This window comes from Dendrobates tinctorius, unplaced genomic scaffold, assembly GCF_039654945.1.
Source record: "Dendrobates tinctorius isolate UK_male_01 unplaced genomic scaffold, ASM3965494v1 ptg000524l, whole genome shotgun sequence".
Taxonomy (NCBI): Eukaryota; Metazoa; Chordata; class Amphibia; order Anura; family Dendrobatidae; genus Dendrobates; species Dendrobates tinctorius.
The window spans coordinates 148316-164439 of record NW_027362183.1 but is presented as its reverse complement, the minus strand read 5'-3'; the positions used below and the strand labels follow the sequence as shown (position 1 = coordinate 164439).

Below are 16124 nucleotides of genomic sequence, written 5' to 3'. Positions count from 1 at the left end.
GAGCGCGGGCTGGAGCGTGCTCAATCCAGACAGGTTAGCTTGGCTCCCAACTTCTCTGAACCTCTTGAACTCCCCGAGCTGGAGATTATACCTCCAGAGCCCATGGAGGTGTCTCGCACCGGTCCCAAGCCGAGCCCGGCACAAAGCTCTGCACGCTGTTACCAGTGTCGACAGCCTGGTCGCCTGGCTATCAGGTGTCCGCAGCGGTCGAAAAAACGATCACGTCCAGTGGTAGTTGGTGGGGGCCTATTTGATATGGAGACTTTCTCCCCCAAACCGGCAATCCGAGGGAAGTTAGATGACTCTGGGGCAGAAGGGAACTTTATGTCCTCGGCCTTCGCCCAACAGCACGCAATTTCGTTGGTGCCACTTCCTCACACCGTGCCCATCAGGGTGGTCAACGGTTCGACCTTACTGTCCCAGATTACCCATCAGACAGCACCCCTTAGGCTCTCAATCCCACCATGAGACGCTGTCCATGCTCATTATGCCAGAGGGCATCAACCAGGTGCTCCTCAGAGTTCCCGGGCTCCGTTGCCATTCCCCTCATATAGAGTGGTCCTCGGGGAGAATACTGGGAAGGAGCAAGGACTGAGGGAAGGTGCATGGGGGGCAGCTTCCAAGTAGCCTCTGCGGAGGTGCCTGCGGATCTTTCCGCGCTCCCCCACTGAGAATCTGAGGACCGTGGCTCCGGTCGCCCTCAAGTCAGTGCCGCCGGGCAAGACCTTTGTCCCTCCTCGCCTGCGGCCAAAGGTTCTGGCGTGGGCACACGCTTCTAGGGTGGGTGGTCACTTTGGTACAAGTGGACCACAGAACTCCTGGCAAGGTCTTACTGGTGGCCACACAGGGCTCGGGACACGAAAGAATACATTCAGGCATGCGCCTCTTGTGCTCGGAACAGGTTCTCTAGGCAGAGGCCGGCTGGGTTACTGTATCCCTTGCCGGTGCCAGACCGGGCAATGGAGGCTTGTGACATTTGGGATCACGCCCAGCATGCCATTCTAGCCTCTAAGGAGAGAATGAGGGCATCTGCAGACACACATCGGCGCCCGGCTCCAACTTTTGCCCCTGGCGACTTAGTGTGGCTCTCTGCCCAAAATATCAGACTGCGGGTCGAGTCCACCAAGTTTGCGCCGCGATACATTGGTCCCATCAAAATCCTCAAGCGGATGAGCTCGGTGCTCTTCCACACTTGGCCATCTCTGACGCCTTCCACGTGTCCCTTCTCAAACCTGTTCACATGGCCCGGCTTTCCGAGTCATATGCCGGGACATCACTTGTCTTCGGACGAGTTTGAGGTCAAGCCATTGTGGGACGCAGGGTGGTGCGTGGCAAAGCTTTATTTGGTGGATTGGAAGGGTCATGGTCCAGCGGCCCAGACCTGGGAACCAGTGGAGAACATCCACGCCCCGCTCCTTATCACGGCATTTGAGCGTAGCGACGCTCAGAGGGCAGGGGACTCCAGGGGGGGTAATGTTAGGTGTCGGGTTCCTGCAGCTGAACAACGGGAATCCAGAGCCTTGCATTCAGCGGTCTCCCATTATCCATCAACCGCAGAGGAGCCTGCTCAGCAGCCCCGTCGTTCCAGACGCGCTGCTCAGACCAGCTCCGTGGATCTGGCTGTTGCTGCTACCTCTGGGCCAGCAATAGCAACGCAGGTTGCTCAGCAGCAAGCCACTCCAGAGGCTAAGTCCTTCCGTCGCTCCACCGAGCATTCTCACGAGACGAGACGAGACGATCTCCCATTGGAGATCGGGAGTCACATGCACAGGTCCTTCTCCAGATCTGATTGGCCCATCTCAGGGATCTGGAAGCTTCCGGAAGGTCCCGGCTATAAAAGGTCTCTATATATAGACTCTAGTTGCTACCTGTGTGAATGATGACGGATGCATTGACTTACAAATGACTCGTTAAGATTCCCCTCCCTCTGATATTACGTGTGTGGATAGGGAACTAGTGATAGAGTCAGCGCCAGTCAGTGGCAAGCTACAGGCCACAGTGCTTATCATCCACGGTACTAGCGTCCAACAGGGTGCCTGCTACCGGGCATTGTCGTACAGCGGCTGTCTGTCACCGCGCTGCAGTCAGAGGTATTGGCGTCCGCTTACGACGCCGCACGCACGGTAGGTCTAGAGGGATGCTGACCCTGTGTCTTGGGCCAGAGTCCTGTGACCATATACCGTGTGTGCATTCCGCTGAGCTCTGTGACGTCAACAGGCTCGGCCGTTGTTTAACGCTTCAGCGTCTCTGTGAACAGAGTCCGCCCAGCGCACACCGGGTGACGTTCAACCCGCGTGCGTTATACCACCATATTGAGCGTCTGCCATTACGTAGCAGCAGCGTAACACCTCTGCACGGTGGACCCGGGGCGGCGAACGCACTTACTATTATTTAGTGCGTTCCACCGTCCCTAACAATGTGTTTTTCTTAAATTTCAAAAGCCATTATGGTATTCACACTTCATGTTTTTCTCATTGACATGCCATAATGCAATTGAGTGCAACCATTTCCTCATTTTGATGTTTCTTAAGCACTACAGGTAGGGCACCGCTACCAGGCACACCGGCATTGGCAGACAGAAACAAGCGGCGTCCCAAGTCATTTTCTTCCCGTACAGCGGGTGGCGTAGTTCATCCGTCATAGACAAGTGCCCATCTTCCTGGTGCCGGGGTGAGAATCCTACACCTTCAGCTCCCCTCTCAGTGTTCTCGGACTTGGTACTGCAGCTGCTTTTCTTAGTATCTTGTCCAGAACTGGCCCACAGACAAGTGGACCCCTGGATCTATTGGTGTGTGTGGGATTATGGGTTCTCATGGGACAATGTGCACTATGACATATCAGGGGGACGACACATAGATCAGACTCAATCCCCCAATATCTGTTTATTTACAGAATAAATAGACCATTCACTGCAGACAGGAGCTAACAAACATAAAACCTTCCGAGGAAATGTAAAAGCCAATGTACAGAGTTACACAGAGAACAGGACCCCACCGGGCAGAGGAGGTACGCAGAGAACAGGGCCCCACCGGGCAGAGGAGTTACGCAGAGAACAGGGCCCCACCGGGCAGAGGAGTTACGCAGAGAACAGGATCCCAGCGGGCAGAGGAGTTACACAGAGAACAGGGCCCCACCAGGCAGAGGAGTTACGCAGAGAACAGGGCCCCACCGGGCAGAGGAGTTACGCCGAGAACAGGGCCCCACCGGGCAGAGGAGTTACGCAGAGAACAGGGCCCCACCGGGCAGAGGAGTTACGCAGAGAACAGGGCCCCACCGGGCAGAGGAGTTACGCAGAGAACAGGACCCCAGCGGGCAGGGGAGTTACGCAGAGAACAGGGCCCCACCGGGCAGAGGAGTTACGCAGAGAACAGGGCCCCACCGGGCAGAGGAGTTACGCAGAGAACAGGACCCCTTCAGGACAGAGAGCCAGGACTGGATGTCACCCCCCATGCAGCACACGATCCCCTGGGTCCTGTCCTCTTGTCACGGACGTGACCCTCTCCTGACAACCCAAACCCTCACAAATAATAGCAGCAGTGGACTGGTTGGGGGGAGCAGAAGCTCCCCAGATAGAAATGTCTGGCAGCTTAGGACCTGTGTACTTCTTCCCCAACAATGAGAAAAAACAGGAGCAGCACGTTACACTGAGATGAATGGACTGGAGCGGACATCCCACACACAGGTGGCAGCAGTACGACGACATGGATGGTTCCATGTCTGCTGGAGTACGCCATATCCGGCCCTGACCGATGCATCCCCAGCAGATCATGGAGGGGACATCATAGAAGTGCACAGTCTTCTCCGGGACCATGGAGGGGACATCATGGAGGTGCATGGTCGTACAGACCACATTTTCCCGCGTGGCGACCCCTGTCCCTCACGTGAGTCTCTTGATGAAGAGTTTGCTCTGCCGACTGACGATCAGCGAGTCCCCACTCCAGGCCTGAAGCAATGCCTCTCTGTCAGTTTTGGATAGGCTGCAGGAGCCGAGCCTGAGCTCCTGGAGAAGTGAGGACAGTGTATCCAAGGAGCGGACATTAAAGGGGCCCCGAATACTGCAGCCTGAAAAAAAGAAAAGCACTGGTCAGTACCCAACATTGCTCCCAGTTGCAGGAAGAGCCGGTGTCGCCCCCTACTGGTACCTGCATGAATGGCCACATGTACTTCTCTGCTCTGACCTCTATCAATCCCAGAAGTGAGAGCTGCACTGACAAGTGCTTAGAAAGCAGTCACCGGGGTCCAGGGATGGAAAACTGCGAGCCGCCGAGATTCTTCACAGTTCTGGGAATGAGCAGAGGTCAGAGCTCGGGACCCAATGTGCCCACAAGGAGCGAGACCTCGAGGACTACCCAAAACAAGGGATGACAATCCTCACTGCAATGTGGTGACCGAGCGCCGGGTCCACGTGATGGAGTCACCTGTGATCCAGGATGCAGAACAAGCTCCATTAATATAGGAGTGTCTCAAACACGGGGGGCTTTAAAAAAAACAGGGTGAGGCCAGGGGTCCCATTAATATAAATGTCACAGTTTTCAATGGTGTGCCAAATTTACACTGACCACGTCCCCCCGGATCAACCCCAGATGAGACGCTCACTGACGGGCACAGTAGTCTCCAGTGGTGTCACGTCCTCAGCCGCAGCCCCTCACTGACGGGCACAGTAGTCTCCTGTGGTGTCACATCCTCAGCCGCAGCCCCTCACTGACGGGCACAGTAGTCTCCTGTGGTGTCATGTCCCCAGTCGCAGCCCCTCACCGACAGGCACAGTAGTCTCCTGTGGTGTCACGTCCCCAGCCCCTCACTGACAAGCACAGTAGTCTCCTGTGGCGTCATGTCCCCAGCAGCAGCCCCTCACTGACGGGCACAGTAGTCTCCTGTGGTGTCACGTCCCCAGCCCCTCACTGACAAGCACAGTAGTCTCCTGTGGCGTCACGTCCCCAGCCGCAGCCCCTCACTGACGGGCACAGAAGTCTCCTGTGGCGTCACGTCCCCAGCCGCAGCCCCTCACTGACAAGCACAGTAGTCTCCTGTGGCGTCACGTCCTCAGCCCCTCACTGACGGGCACAGTAGGCTCTTGTGGCGTCACGTCCCCAGCACCTCACTGACGGGCACAGTAGTCTCCTGTGGCATCACGTCCTCAGCCGCAGCCCCTCACAGACGGGCACAGTAGTCTCCTGTGGCGTCACGTCCCCAGCCCCTCACTGACGGGCACAGTAGTCTCCTGTGGTGTCATGTCCCCAGCCGCAGCCCCTCACAGACGGGCACAGTAGTCTCCTATGGCGTCACGTCCCCAGCCCCTCACTGACGGGCACAGTAGTATCCTGTGGTGTCACATCCCCAGCCGCAGCACCTCACTGACGGGCACAGTAGTATCCTGTGGTGTCAAGTCCCCAGCCCCTGACGGACACAGTAGTCTCCTGTGGCGTCACGTCCCCAGCCGCAGCGCCTCACCGAGGGGCACAGTAATCTCCTGTGCTGTCACGTCCCCAGCCGCAGCCCCTCACTGACGGGCACAGTAGGCTCCTGTGGCGTCACGTTCCCAGCCGCAGCCCCTCACTGACGGGCACAGTAGTATCCTGTGGTGTCACGTCCCCAGCCGCAGCCCCTCACTGACGGGCACAGTAGTATCCTGTGGTGTCACGTCCCCAGCCCCTCACTGACGGGCACAGTAGTCTCCTGTGGTGTCACGTCCCAAGCCGCAGCCCCTCACTGACGGGTACAGTAGTCTCCTGTGGCGTCACATCCTCAGCCACAGCCCCTCACTGATGGGCACAGTAGTATCCTGTTGTGTCACGTCCCCAGCCACAGCCCCTGATGGGCACAGTAGTATCCTGTGGTTTCACGTCCCCAGCCGCAGCCCCTCACTGACGGGCACAGTAGTATCCTGTGGTGTCACGTCCCCAGCCGCAGCCCCTCACTGACGGGCACAGTAGTCTCCTGTGGTGTCACGTCCCCAGCCGCAGCCCCTCACTGACGGGCACAGTAGTCTCCTGTGGTGTCACGTCCTCAGCCGCAGCCCCTCACTGACGGGCACAGTAGTCTCCTGTGGCATCTCACGTCCCCAGCCGCAGCCCCTCACTGACGGGCACAGTAGTCTCTTGTGGTGTCACGTCCCCAGCCGCAGCCCCTCACTGACGGACACAGTAGTCTTCTGTGGTGTCACGTCCCCAGCCACAGCCCCTCACTGACGGGCACAGTAGTCTCCTGTGGTGTGATGTCCTCAGCCGCAGTCCCTCATTGACGGGCACAGTAGTCTCCTGTGGCATCACGTCCTCAGCCGCAGCCCCTCACAGACGGGCACAGTAGTCTCCTGTGGCGTCACGTCCTCAGCCCCTCACTGACGGGCACAGTAGTCTCCTGTGGCATCACGTCCTCAGCCGCAGCCCCTCACAGACGGGCACAGTAGTCTCCTGTGGCGTCACGTCCTCAGCCCCTCACTGACGGGCACAGTAGGCTCCTGTGGCGTCACGTCCCCAGCCCCTTACTGACGGGCACAGTAGTCTCCTGTGGTGTCATGTCCCCAGCCGCAGCCCCTCACAGACGGGCACAGTAGTCTCCTATGGCGTCACGTCCCCAGCCCCTCACTGACGGGCACAGTAGTATCCTGTGGTGTCACATCCCCAGCCGCAGCACCTCACTGACGGGCACAGTAGTATCCTGTGGTGTCAAGTCCCCAGCCCCTGACGGACACAGTAGTCTCCTGTGGCGTCACGTCCCCAGCCGCAGCGCCTCACCGAGGGGCACAGTAATCTCCTGTGCTGTCACGTCCCCAGCCGCAGCCCTTCACTGACGGGCACAGTAGGCTCCTGTGGCGTCACGTTCCCAGCCGCAGCCCCTCACTGACGGGCACAGTAGTATCCTGTGGTGTCACGTCCCCAGCTGCAGCCCCTCACTGACGGGCACAGTAGTATCCTGTGGTGTCACGTCCCCAGCCCCTCACTGACGGGCACAGTAGTCTCCTGTGGTGTCACGTCCCAAGCCGCAGCCCCTCACTGACGGGTACAGTAGTCTCCTGTGGCGTCACATCCTCAGCCACAGCCCCTCACTGATGGGCACAGTAGTATCCTGTGGTGTCACGTCCCCAGCCACAGCCCCTGACGGGCACAGTAGTATCCTGTGGTTTCACGTCCCCAGCCGCAGCCCCTCACTGACGGGCACAGTAGTATCCTGTGGTGTCACGTCCCCAGCCGCAGCCCCTCACTGACGGGCACAGTAGTCTCCTGTGGTGTCACGTCCCCAGCCCCTCACTGACGGGCACAGTAGTCTCCTGTGGTGTCACGTCCCCAGCCGCAGCCCCTAACTGACGGGCACAGTAATCTCCTGTGGTGTCACGTCCTCAGCCGCAGCCCCTCACTGACGGGCACAGTAGTCTCCTGTGGCATCTCACGTCCCCAGCCGCAGCCCCTCACTGACGGGCACAGTAGTCTCTTGTGGTGTCACGTCCCCAGCCGCAGCCCCTCACTGACGGACACAGTAGTCTTCTGTGGTGTCACGTCCCCAGCCACAGCCCCTCACTGACGGGCACAGTAGTCTCCTGTGGTGTCACGTCCCCAGCCGCAGCCCCTCACTGACGGGCACAGTAGTCTCCTGTGGTGTCACGTCCCCAGCCGCAGCCCCTCACTGACAAGCACAGTAGTCTCCTGTGGCGTCACGTCCCCAGCCGCAGCCCCTCACTGACAGGCACAGTAGTCTCCTGTGGTGTCACGTCCCCAGCCGCAGCCCCTCACTGACAAGCACAGTAGTCTTCTGTGGCGTCACGTCGTCAGCCGCAGCCCCTCACTGACGGGCACAGTAGTCTCCTGTGGTGTCACGTCCTCAGCCGCAGCCCCTCACTGACGGGCACAGTAGTCTCCTGTGGCATCTCACGTCCCCAGCCGCAGCCCCTCACTGACAGGCACAGTAGTCTCCTGTGGTGTCACGTCCTCAGCCGCAGCCCCTCACTGACGGGCACAGTAGTCTCCTGTGGCATCTCACGTCCCCAGCCGCAGCCCCTCACTGACAGGCACAGTAGTCTCCTGTGGTGTCACGTCCTCAGCCGCAGCCCCTCACTGACGGGCACAGTAGTCTCCTGTGGCATCTCACGTCCCCAGCCGCAGCCCCTCACTGACAGGCACAGTAGTCTCCTGTGGTGTCACGTCCCCAGCCGCAGCCCCTCACTGACAAGCACAGTAGTCTCCTGTGGCGTCACATCCCCAGCCCCTCACTGACAAGCACAGTAGTCTCCTGCCGTGTCACGGCCCCAGCCCCTCACTGACGGGCACAGTAGTCTCCTGTAGTGTCACATCCCCAGCCGCAGCCCCTCACTAACGGGCACAGTAGTCTCCTGTGGTGTCACGTCCCCAGCCGCAGCCTGTTATGAATGAGTCACCGAGGAGGAAAAACAAGCTAAGCCACAGAAAACCAGAGAGGTTGGTAACCAAGCGGATTGCAGACCCCTGATCCTATCCACACAACTAGCAGTAGCCGTGGAGCGTACCTACGATGATCCTAGACGCCTCGTCACAGCCGGAGAACTAAATAAACCTAAAGCAAGAAAAGGGGAAATCTAAACTGCCCCAGAGAAGACCCCAAAGCAATAGACAGCCCCCAAACATGTATTGTCGGTGAGACAAGATGAAAACACAAACACAGATAGAAAAATAGGCTGAGCAAACGATGAGGCCCACACTGACTAGAAAGGACAGGAAAGGAAAGATGCTGTCTGCAATCACGCACAAAACCCTGCCAAAAAATGTCCAACACTTTCTGATAACAAAAACCCTGAAGTCACTAGACTTTAATTCCCTATATCAGCACTCTGGTATATTCTGAAGACAGAGCAAAAAGAGACCAATCTGATCAGGGACAAAAAGCAAACTGGCATAAACAGAGACATAAGAATGGAAATTCAGCACAGCCCCAGCAGGGGCTGGCTGACCACAAAAACTGAGTAAACAAGACCAAATCTCATGTGAAAAAAATAGCAGATCACACTTAGCTTGAGAAGGCAGGAACAGAACTGGAAACCAGAACCTCAGGGCAGGAAAAATCACCAGCACAAAATTAGGGAGTCGGCTGTCTTAAATCCACTCAGACTCCTGATGTCCACTCACAGTCCTCCTCCTCAGGTGGCAGGTCTCTGCCATTTATATCAGCTTCACTACCTATTGTTACCACTAGAGGGAGTCCGGATGGAGAACTCACGACTCCTCTGTCAACACATCCAGCTCCACCACCCTCACCAGAAGCCAGAGGTAAACCAGAAAATGAGTTCACAACTGTACCCCCCCTTGAGGAGGGGTCACCGAACCCTCATTCACGCTACCGGGCCGATCAGGATGGGCCCGGTGAAAAGCACGAACCAATCTGTCGGCATGAATGTCAGAGGCAGGGACCCAAGAATTATCCTCCTGGCCATAACCCTTCCAGTTGACAAAATACTGGAGTCTCCGTCTAACCAGACGAGAATCCAGGATTTTCTCTGCCTCATATTCCACATTACCTTCAACCAACACAGGGTCAAGAGGTGCCGCCATAGGAACCACTGGCTCAACAAACCTCTTCAACAGAGACTTATGAAACACGTTATGGATCTTAAACGTAACTGGAAGAGCCAATCGAAAAGAAACCGGGTTAAGAATCTCCAAAATCCTGTAAGGTCCAATAAATCTTGGCTTTAACTTTGGAGACGAAACCTTCATAGAGATATTTTTTGACGACAACCAAACCATATCACCCACCTTAAACCGGGGACCAATGGTCCTATGCCGGTTGGAAAACCGCTGGGCCTTTTCCTGAGAGAGGGACAACTTACCCACCACTTGGTCCCAAATCTGCTGCATTCTCTCTACCACAGTGTCAACACCTGGGCAGGCTGAATATTCCACCTGCCCTGAAGAAAATCTAGGATGAAACCCAAAGTTACAGAAAAAGGGCGACATCAAAGTGGCAAAACTAGCTCTATTATTTAAAGCGAATTTGGCCAAGGGCAAAAATGAAACCCAATCATCCTGATCAGCAGATATAAAACATCTCAAATAAGACTCCAAGGTCTGGTTTGTTCTCTCAGTCTGCCCATTGGTCTGTGGGTGAAACGCAGAGGAGAAGGATAACTGAATTCCCAGCTTGGAACAACAAGCTTTCCAAAATCTGGAGACAAACTGGACTCCTCTGTCTGACACAATGTTCTAAGGAATCCTATGCAACCGAACCACCTGTTGTAAAAACAAGGGCATCAACTCTGAGGAAGATGGCAGCTTTGGGAGTGGTACAAGATGGACCATCTTAGAAAATCTATCACAAATCACCCAGATAACAGTCATTCTCTGAGAGACAGGAAGATCAGAAATAAAATCCATTAAGATATGGGTCCATGGCCTCTTGGGCACCGGCAAGGGCATCAACAACCCACTAGAACGAGAACAGGGTTTAGACCGGGAACAAGTCCCACAAGACTGCACAAAATTCCTGACATCACGAGAAAAGGCAGGCCACCAAAAGGACCGACTCACCAAATCTTTGGTACCAAAAATACCTGGATAACCAGCCAACGCGGAGCAGTGAACTTCAGACATCACTCTCTTCCTCCACTGGTCAGGAACATACAATTTTCTCATAGGACAACGCTCAGGTTTGTCCTCCTGAAATTCTTCCAGGGCACGTCTCAAATCGGGCGAGATGGCAGAAAGAACTACCCCCTCACCTAGGATGGTAGTAGGTTCGGTCACAATAGGAGAATCAGCAAGGAAACTCCTAGAAAGGGCGTTTGCCTTAACATTCTTAGTACCCGGAAGAAAGGAGATCACAAAATCAAAACGCGTGAAAAACAAGGCCCACCTATCCAGTCTAGGATTCAAGCATTTGGCCGACTCCAGGTAAATCAAATTCTTGTGGTCAGTAAGGACCACAACTTGATGTCTAGCTCCCTCCAACCAATGTCTCCACTCCTCGAATGCCCACATCATGGCCAACAATTCCCGATTCCTCACATCATAGTTGCGTTCAGATGGGGAGAACTTTCGGGAAAAGAAGGCACAGGGATTCATTTTAGAACTCACCGGATCTTTTTGGGACAAAACAGCTCCTGCACTATCTCCGAAGCATCTACCTCTACCTGAAATGGAAGTGAGACATCAGGTTGCTGTAAAACCGGAGCAGAAGTGAACCTCCGCTTCAGCTCCTGAAAGGCCAAAAAAGCCTCTGAAGACCAATTCAGCACATCAGCGCCCTTCTTGGTCAGATCAGTCAGAGGTTTGGCAATACCAGAAAAATTAGCTATAAATTTACGATAAAAATTAGCAAAACCCAAAAACTTCTGGAGGGCCTTCAAAGAAGTGGGTTGAACCCAATCATAAATGGCCTGTACCTTGGCCGAGTCCATTTCAATAGCTGATGGAGACAAAATAAATCCCAAAAATGATATCCTCTGTACCCCAAAAAGGCATTTCGATCCCTTAACATACAGGGAATTCTCCCTCAAAATCCGGAACACAGTCCGAACATGTTCCACATGAGAATCCCAATCCCTGGAAAAGATCAAAATATCATCCAGATAGATGATCAAAAACTTATCCACAAAGTCCCGGAAAATATCATTCATGAAGGATTGGAAGACAGAAGGGGCATTAGTGAGCCCAAAAGGCATCAACAGGTACTCAAAATGTCCCTCCGGAGTATTAAACGCCATCTTCCATTCATCCCCATGCTTGATGTGAATAAGATTATACGCCCCCCTGAGGTCAAGCTTAGTAAACCAGCAGGCACTCTTATCTCTGGAGAATAAATCAGAAATCAGAGGTAACGGGTACTGATATTTAACCGTAATCTTATTGAGGGAACGATAGTCAATACAAGGTCTTAAAGAACCATCTTTCTTCGCCACGAAAAAAAACCAAAACCTAAGGGCGAAGAGGATGGTCTAATATGACCCTTCTCCAACGACTCCTTAATATAAGGTCGCATAGCCTCGTGTTCAGGTACAGATAAGTTGAAAAGCCGACCCTTGGGAAATTTACACCCAGGCATCAACTCAATTGCACAGTCATAACTCCTATGAGGAGGCAAAGACGCAGACTTACTCTCACTAAATACATCAGAAAAATCAGCCAAATAGTCAGGAACATCATGCGACTGGGGAGAGGTGGAGAAAACAGGAGCGTCACTAAGAGCACACCGACAACCCCAACTCACCACAGACACAGATTTCCAATCCAAAACTGGATTATGAGTTTGCAACCAGGGAAAACCCAGAACAATAGTATCATGCAAATTATGCAGTACCAAAAATCTACAATTTTCTTGGTTGTCTGGGGCAACTCGCATTGTCACCTGGGTCCAAAACTGAGGTTTATTCTCCGCCAAAGGAGTAGCATCAATACTCCTCAAAGGAATAGGCGTCCGCAGAGGTATCATGGGAAAACCACAACGTTTAGCAAAGTCCAAATCCATCAGATTTAGAGCTTCTCCTGAATCCACAAAAGCCTTAGTGGAAAATGTGGATAAGGAGCAGATCAGAGTAATTGCCAAAAGGAACTTAGGTTGTACACTGCCCACAGCAAATGTGTGTGCAAAACGTTTCTCTCGTTTAGGGCAGACAGAAATAATATGAGAGACGTCTCCACAGAAAAAACACAGCTTATTACGCCTTCTAAACTCCTGACGTTGCGCCCTAGACAAAACCCCATCACATTGCATAGGTTCAGACATTTGTTCAGAAGGTGGCAACATTTCCCGTGTAGTTTTACGTTCACGTAAACGCCGATCAACTTGAATGGCTAATGACATAGAATCATCAAGACCAGAGGGAACAGGAAATCCCACCATAACATCTTTTACGGTTTCTGCCAAACCCTTCCGAAAGAGGGCTGCCAATGCACTATCATTCCATGTAGTAAGGACCGCCCACTTTCGGAATTTTTGACAGTATAACTCTGCAGAATCCTGACCCTAGTTCAATGCCAACAGGGCTCTCTCAGCTTGATCAACAACATTAGGTTCATCATATAACAACCCCAAGGCTTGAAAAAATGCATCCACATTAGTCAAAACAGGATCTTCAGGGGGCGTGGCCTGCTGCACATGGAGACAGAAGCAGAGTAGAACTTCTCCGGTGCATACTGACCCCATAAAGCGGCACACAGCTTTGTACAGCAACGGCTCCAGACCCGAAAGACTGTGGATAGCAGTGGGAAGTGTGGGGCCATGAAGGACCTTCGCACAAGCAGAGGAGGAAAGGGTAGGAAAAGCCCCCTTAAACTCACCCAGTTTTACCCGGCGGCGGAGAGTGAACAAAATGGCGCTGGGAAGCACAGCCGCGGTATAGAGACACAGCGCTCATCCGCCCCACGCACAAAGGGAGAGGTGGGAGAATCCCCACGGAGGCATGCGGAGGGGGAAAACAGGGCGAGCAACCTACCCGAGTATAGGAGAGAGGACCGGGAGGGGGTTGATTCTGGAACCTCCACGGCGCAGAGGGATGGAAGCGGTGGGGAGGAATCAGAAATCCAGCCCCAGGCTTCCCCTCATGGAAGTGGCTCAAGGGCCTCAAGCGGCTCCAAAGAATTCAGACAAAGCAATGTATTTACCTCTGCTGGAGAACCATTAAACGAGCACACTATGAGACAACTTATGTCTGAAATAATGTCTACCTTTAAAAAAGATATGCAAAATATGCTTAGATCTATGCAAACGGACATTAATGTTCTGGAAGAACGCACGTCCCACATAGAAGATAAGATGGCGGAGTTAACCGCTGCGCACAATGAGGTGGTAGACACAGTGGTGTCCACGGATGAAGAGGTGGATGCATTAAAACTGAAAATTGCAGATATGGAAGACAGATCTCACCGCAACAACATCCGTTTGAGGGGCATTGCGGAAACGGTGAAGACTGAAGACCTTAAAGAATTTCTTACTGACTATTTCTCATGTCTGTTGCCGGAGACCTCACAGCTCGATCTGATTATGGACAGGGCGCATAGATTGCCCAAGCCAAACCGACTCCCAACCGAAATACCGAGAGATGTTATAGTAAGAATCCATTTCTTTCATATAAAAGAAAAGGTGATGGAAGCTGCTCGAAGTCCGCCATCTCTGCCCGACCGCTTTAAAGACATAACTATATTTGCGGACTTGTCAGCTTTCACTCTAGCACGCAGGAGAACATTTTCATCATGCACGGGGATCCTAAGAGAGCATAATATCCCGTACAAGTGGGGGTTCCCAGTGAAGTTGGTAATAACGAAAGATGGACGCAAGCAAGCGGCGAACAACTTGGAACAAGCTTTACGCCTTTGTAAAGAATGGAATCTCCCTCTGAAAGATGGGGAGCTGAGGGGGAAAAACACACTACTACGACCAATCCTGGAGGAATGGTCTCAAGCGTGAGCAGCATGCAACAAGGAACTGGCTTAGTCTCCTGGAACAGGAAACGGAAATCTGGAGGAGGTCCTCTGGTGGTTGATATCTATCAGGGGAACTTTGATGGCTTCGCTCTTTTTGGTTATACAAATTGAGAGCAGTAAAACCTGTTGGGGTAGGACTGTCCGGGTCTGAGAAGTCGGGGGTCATTTATGGCAGGACCCCATTACTTACGGCTATCGGGACTTGGACATGGATCATTCACCAGGATCTTTGGAACTCTGGCTTTTGGTTTTGTGTTTGTTTTATTTTTTTCCTTACATGGAGATTTTTCATGAAGCTTTTTAGATTTTTTACTGCTTCCCAAATTTTATGTTTTTTTGTGCTGTTTTTCTCCAAATTTGGTACTTTTTCTGGTACTGGTCCAAGTTTGGGACTTATGTCAGGGCCCAGGCTATTTGTGGCCTATTAAGCTTTGGCTGGGCTCCCGATACCGTTGACAGGCAGCCTGCAAAGGCTCTCTGTATGTGTGCCTTAGAGGGCATAGTTATTAGTTTGAATGTTATTTGTGTTTACTGTTTTTTGCATTCACAGTGGCAGCACTTCACAGTCGGATCTACAGGGGTGGGGAAAAGGGGTGAGAAGCAATTTGTTCAAGCGGGCGCCAGTGCCCAGGATAAGTATGAGTTTGTATGTTTCATGGCATGTTTGGTAAGCCTGCACAGGGGAGTATATCCCACCAGTATACCTTATACACAGCAGCGGCACTTCGCATTCTTGGTCACACTCATAGATGGTGATTAAGTTTTTATCTGTTAATGCCAAAGGCTTAAATTCCCCTTACAAGAGGTCAATACTATGGAAGGAGGCCCTGAGGTCCAATGCGGACATATTGTGTATTCACGAGACTCATTTAAACAGTGAAGATACGAGTAGATTAAAACATAAAAGATTCCCTCATGTGATCTTAGCACCGGCAAATAGGAAAAAAGGTGGGGTGTCGATTGCAATAAGGGACTCGGTGGCCTTTTCCCTAACTATCCAAATTATAGATTCTCACGGAAGATACATTATACTACAGTGTTTAATCAACAACATCCCATACACACTAGTAACCATATATGCCCCCAACACAGGACAATATACTCACATTAAGAAGATAAGAGCAAAAGCTATTAAAGTCAAGAAAGGTTCTCTTACAGTAGTAGGGGATTTTAATGTAGCGTTGTGGCCCAACATGGATACTACAACCAGATCAAATAAACTCAATCCCAGCCCACTTGCCAAACTGTGTCACATGCAAGAACTGTACGACATTTGGAGACTTAAAAGCCCATCTACACGAGATTATACGTTTCTTCCTCACCCGCATAATACGTACACGAGAATTGATTTTTTTCTAGTTGATAAAACAATAATCCCGCGAGTATTAACCGCTAACATAGGTCCCATAACCTGGAGCGACCATGCTCCTATCACACTGGAAATGGAAGAGAAGCATGTCACAGATAGATCCCCAATTTGGAGGCTCAATACTTACATCCTGAACCACCCCACTTATACTTCACAAACGCAACAACCCATACAAGATGATAACGGAGAAGTGTCAGACGCGACTCTGTGGTGTGCACATAAGGCATTCATGAGGGGGCACTTTATAAAGCAGGCTTCCCATTATAAAAAATCTACGCAAAATGCAGCACATGATATTCAAACCAAATTGGGAAGATTACATAGATTGCACAAAAGATCATACTCTCCCACAAGGGCGGCCGAGGTTTCAGACC

At 52.6% G+C, this 16124-nt stretch overlaps 1 protein-coding gene across 2 annotated transcripts in view; it reads right to left on the bottom strand.

Annotated features, from left to right (window-relative positions):
* Positions 1-2857: 2857 nt before the first annotated feature.
* Positions 2858-16124, bottom strand: part of TONSL (tonsoku like, DNA repair protein) — a 90480-nt gene continuing 77213 nt past the window's right edge. For both annotated transcript variants that reach the window (XM_073565052.1, XM_073565053.1), the window contains exon 26: positions 2858-4062. In XM_073565052.1, coding sequence (XP_073421153.1) covers positions 3878-4062 — 185 coding nt within the window. In that variant the 3' untranslated portion in view covers positions 2858-3877. The remainder of the gene's footprint in view (positions 4063-16124) is intronic.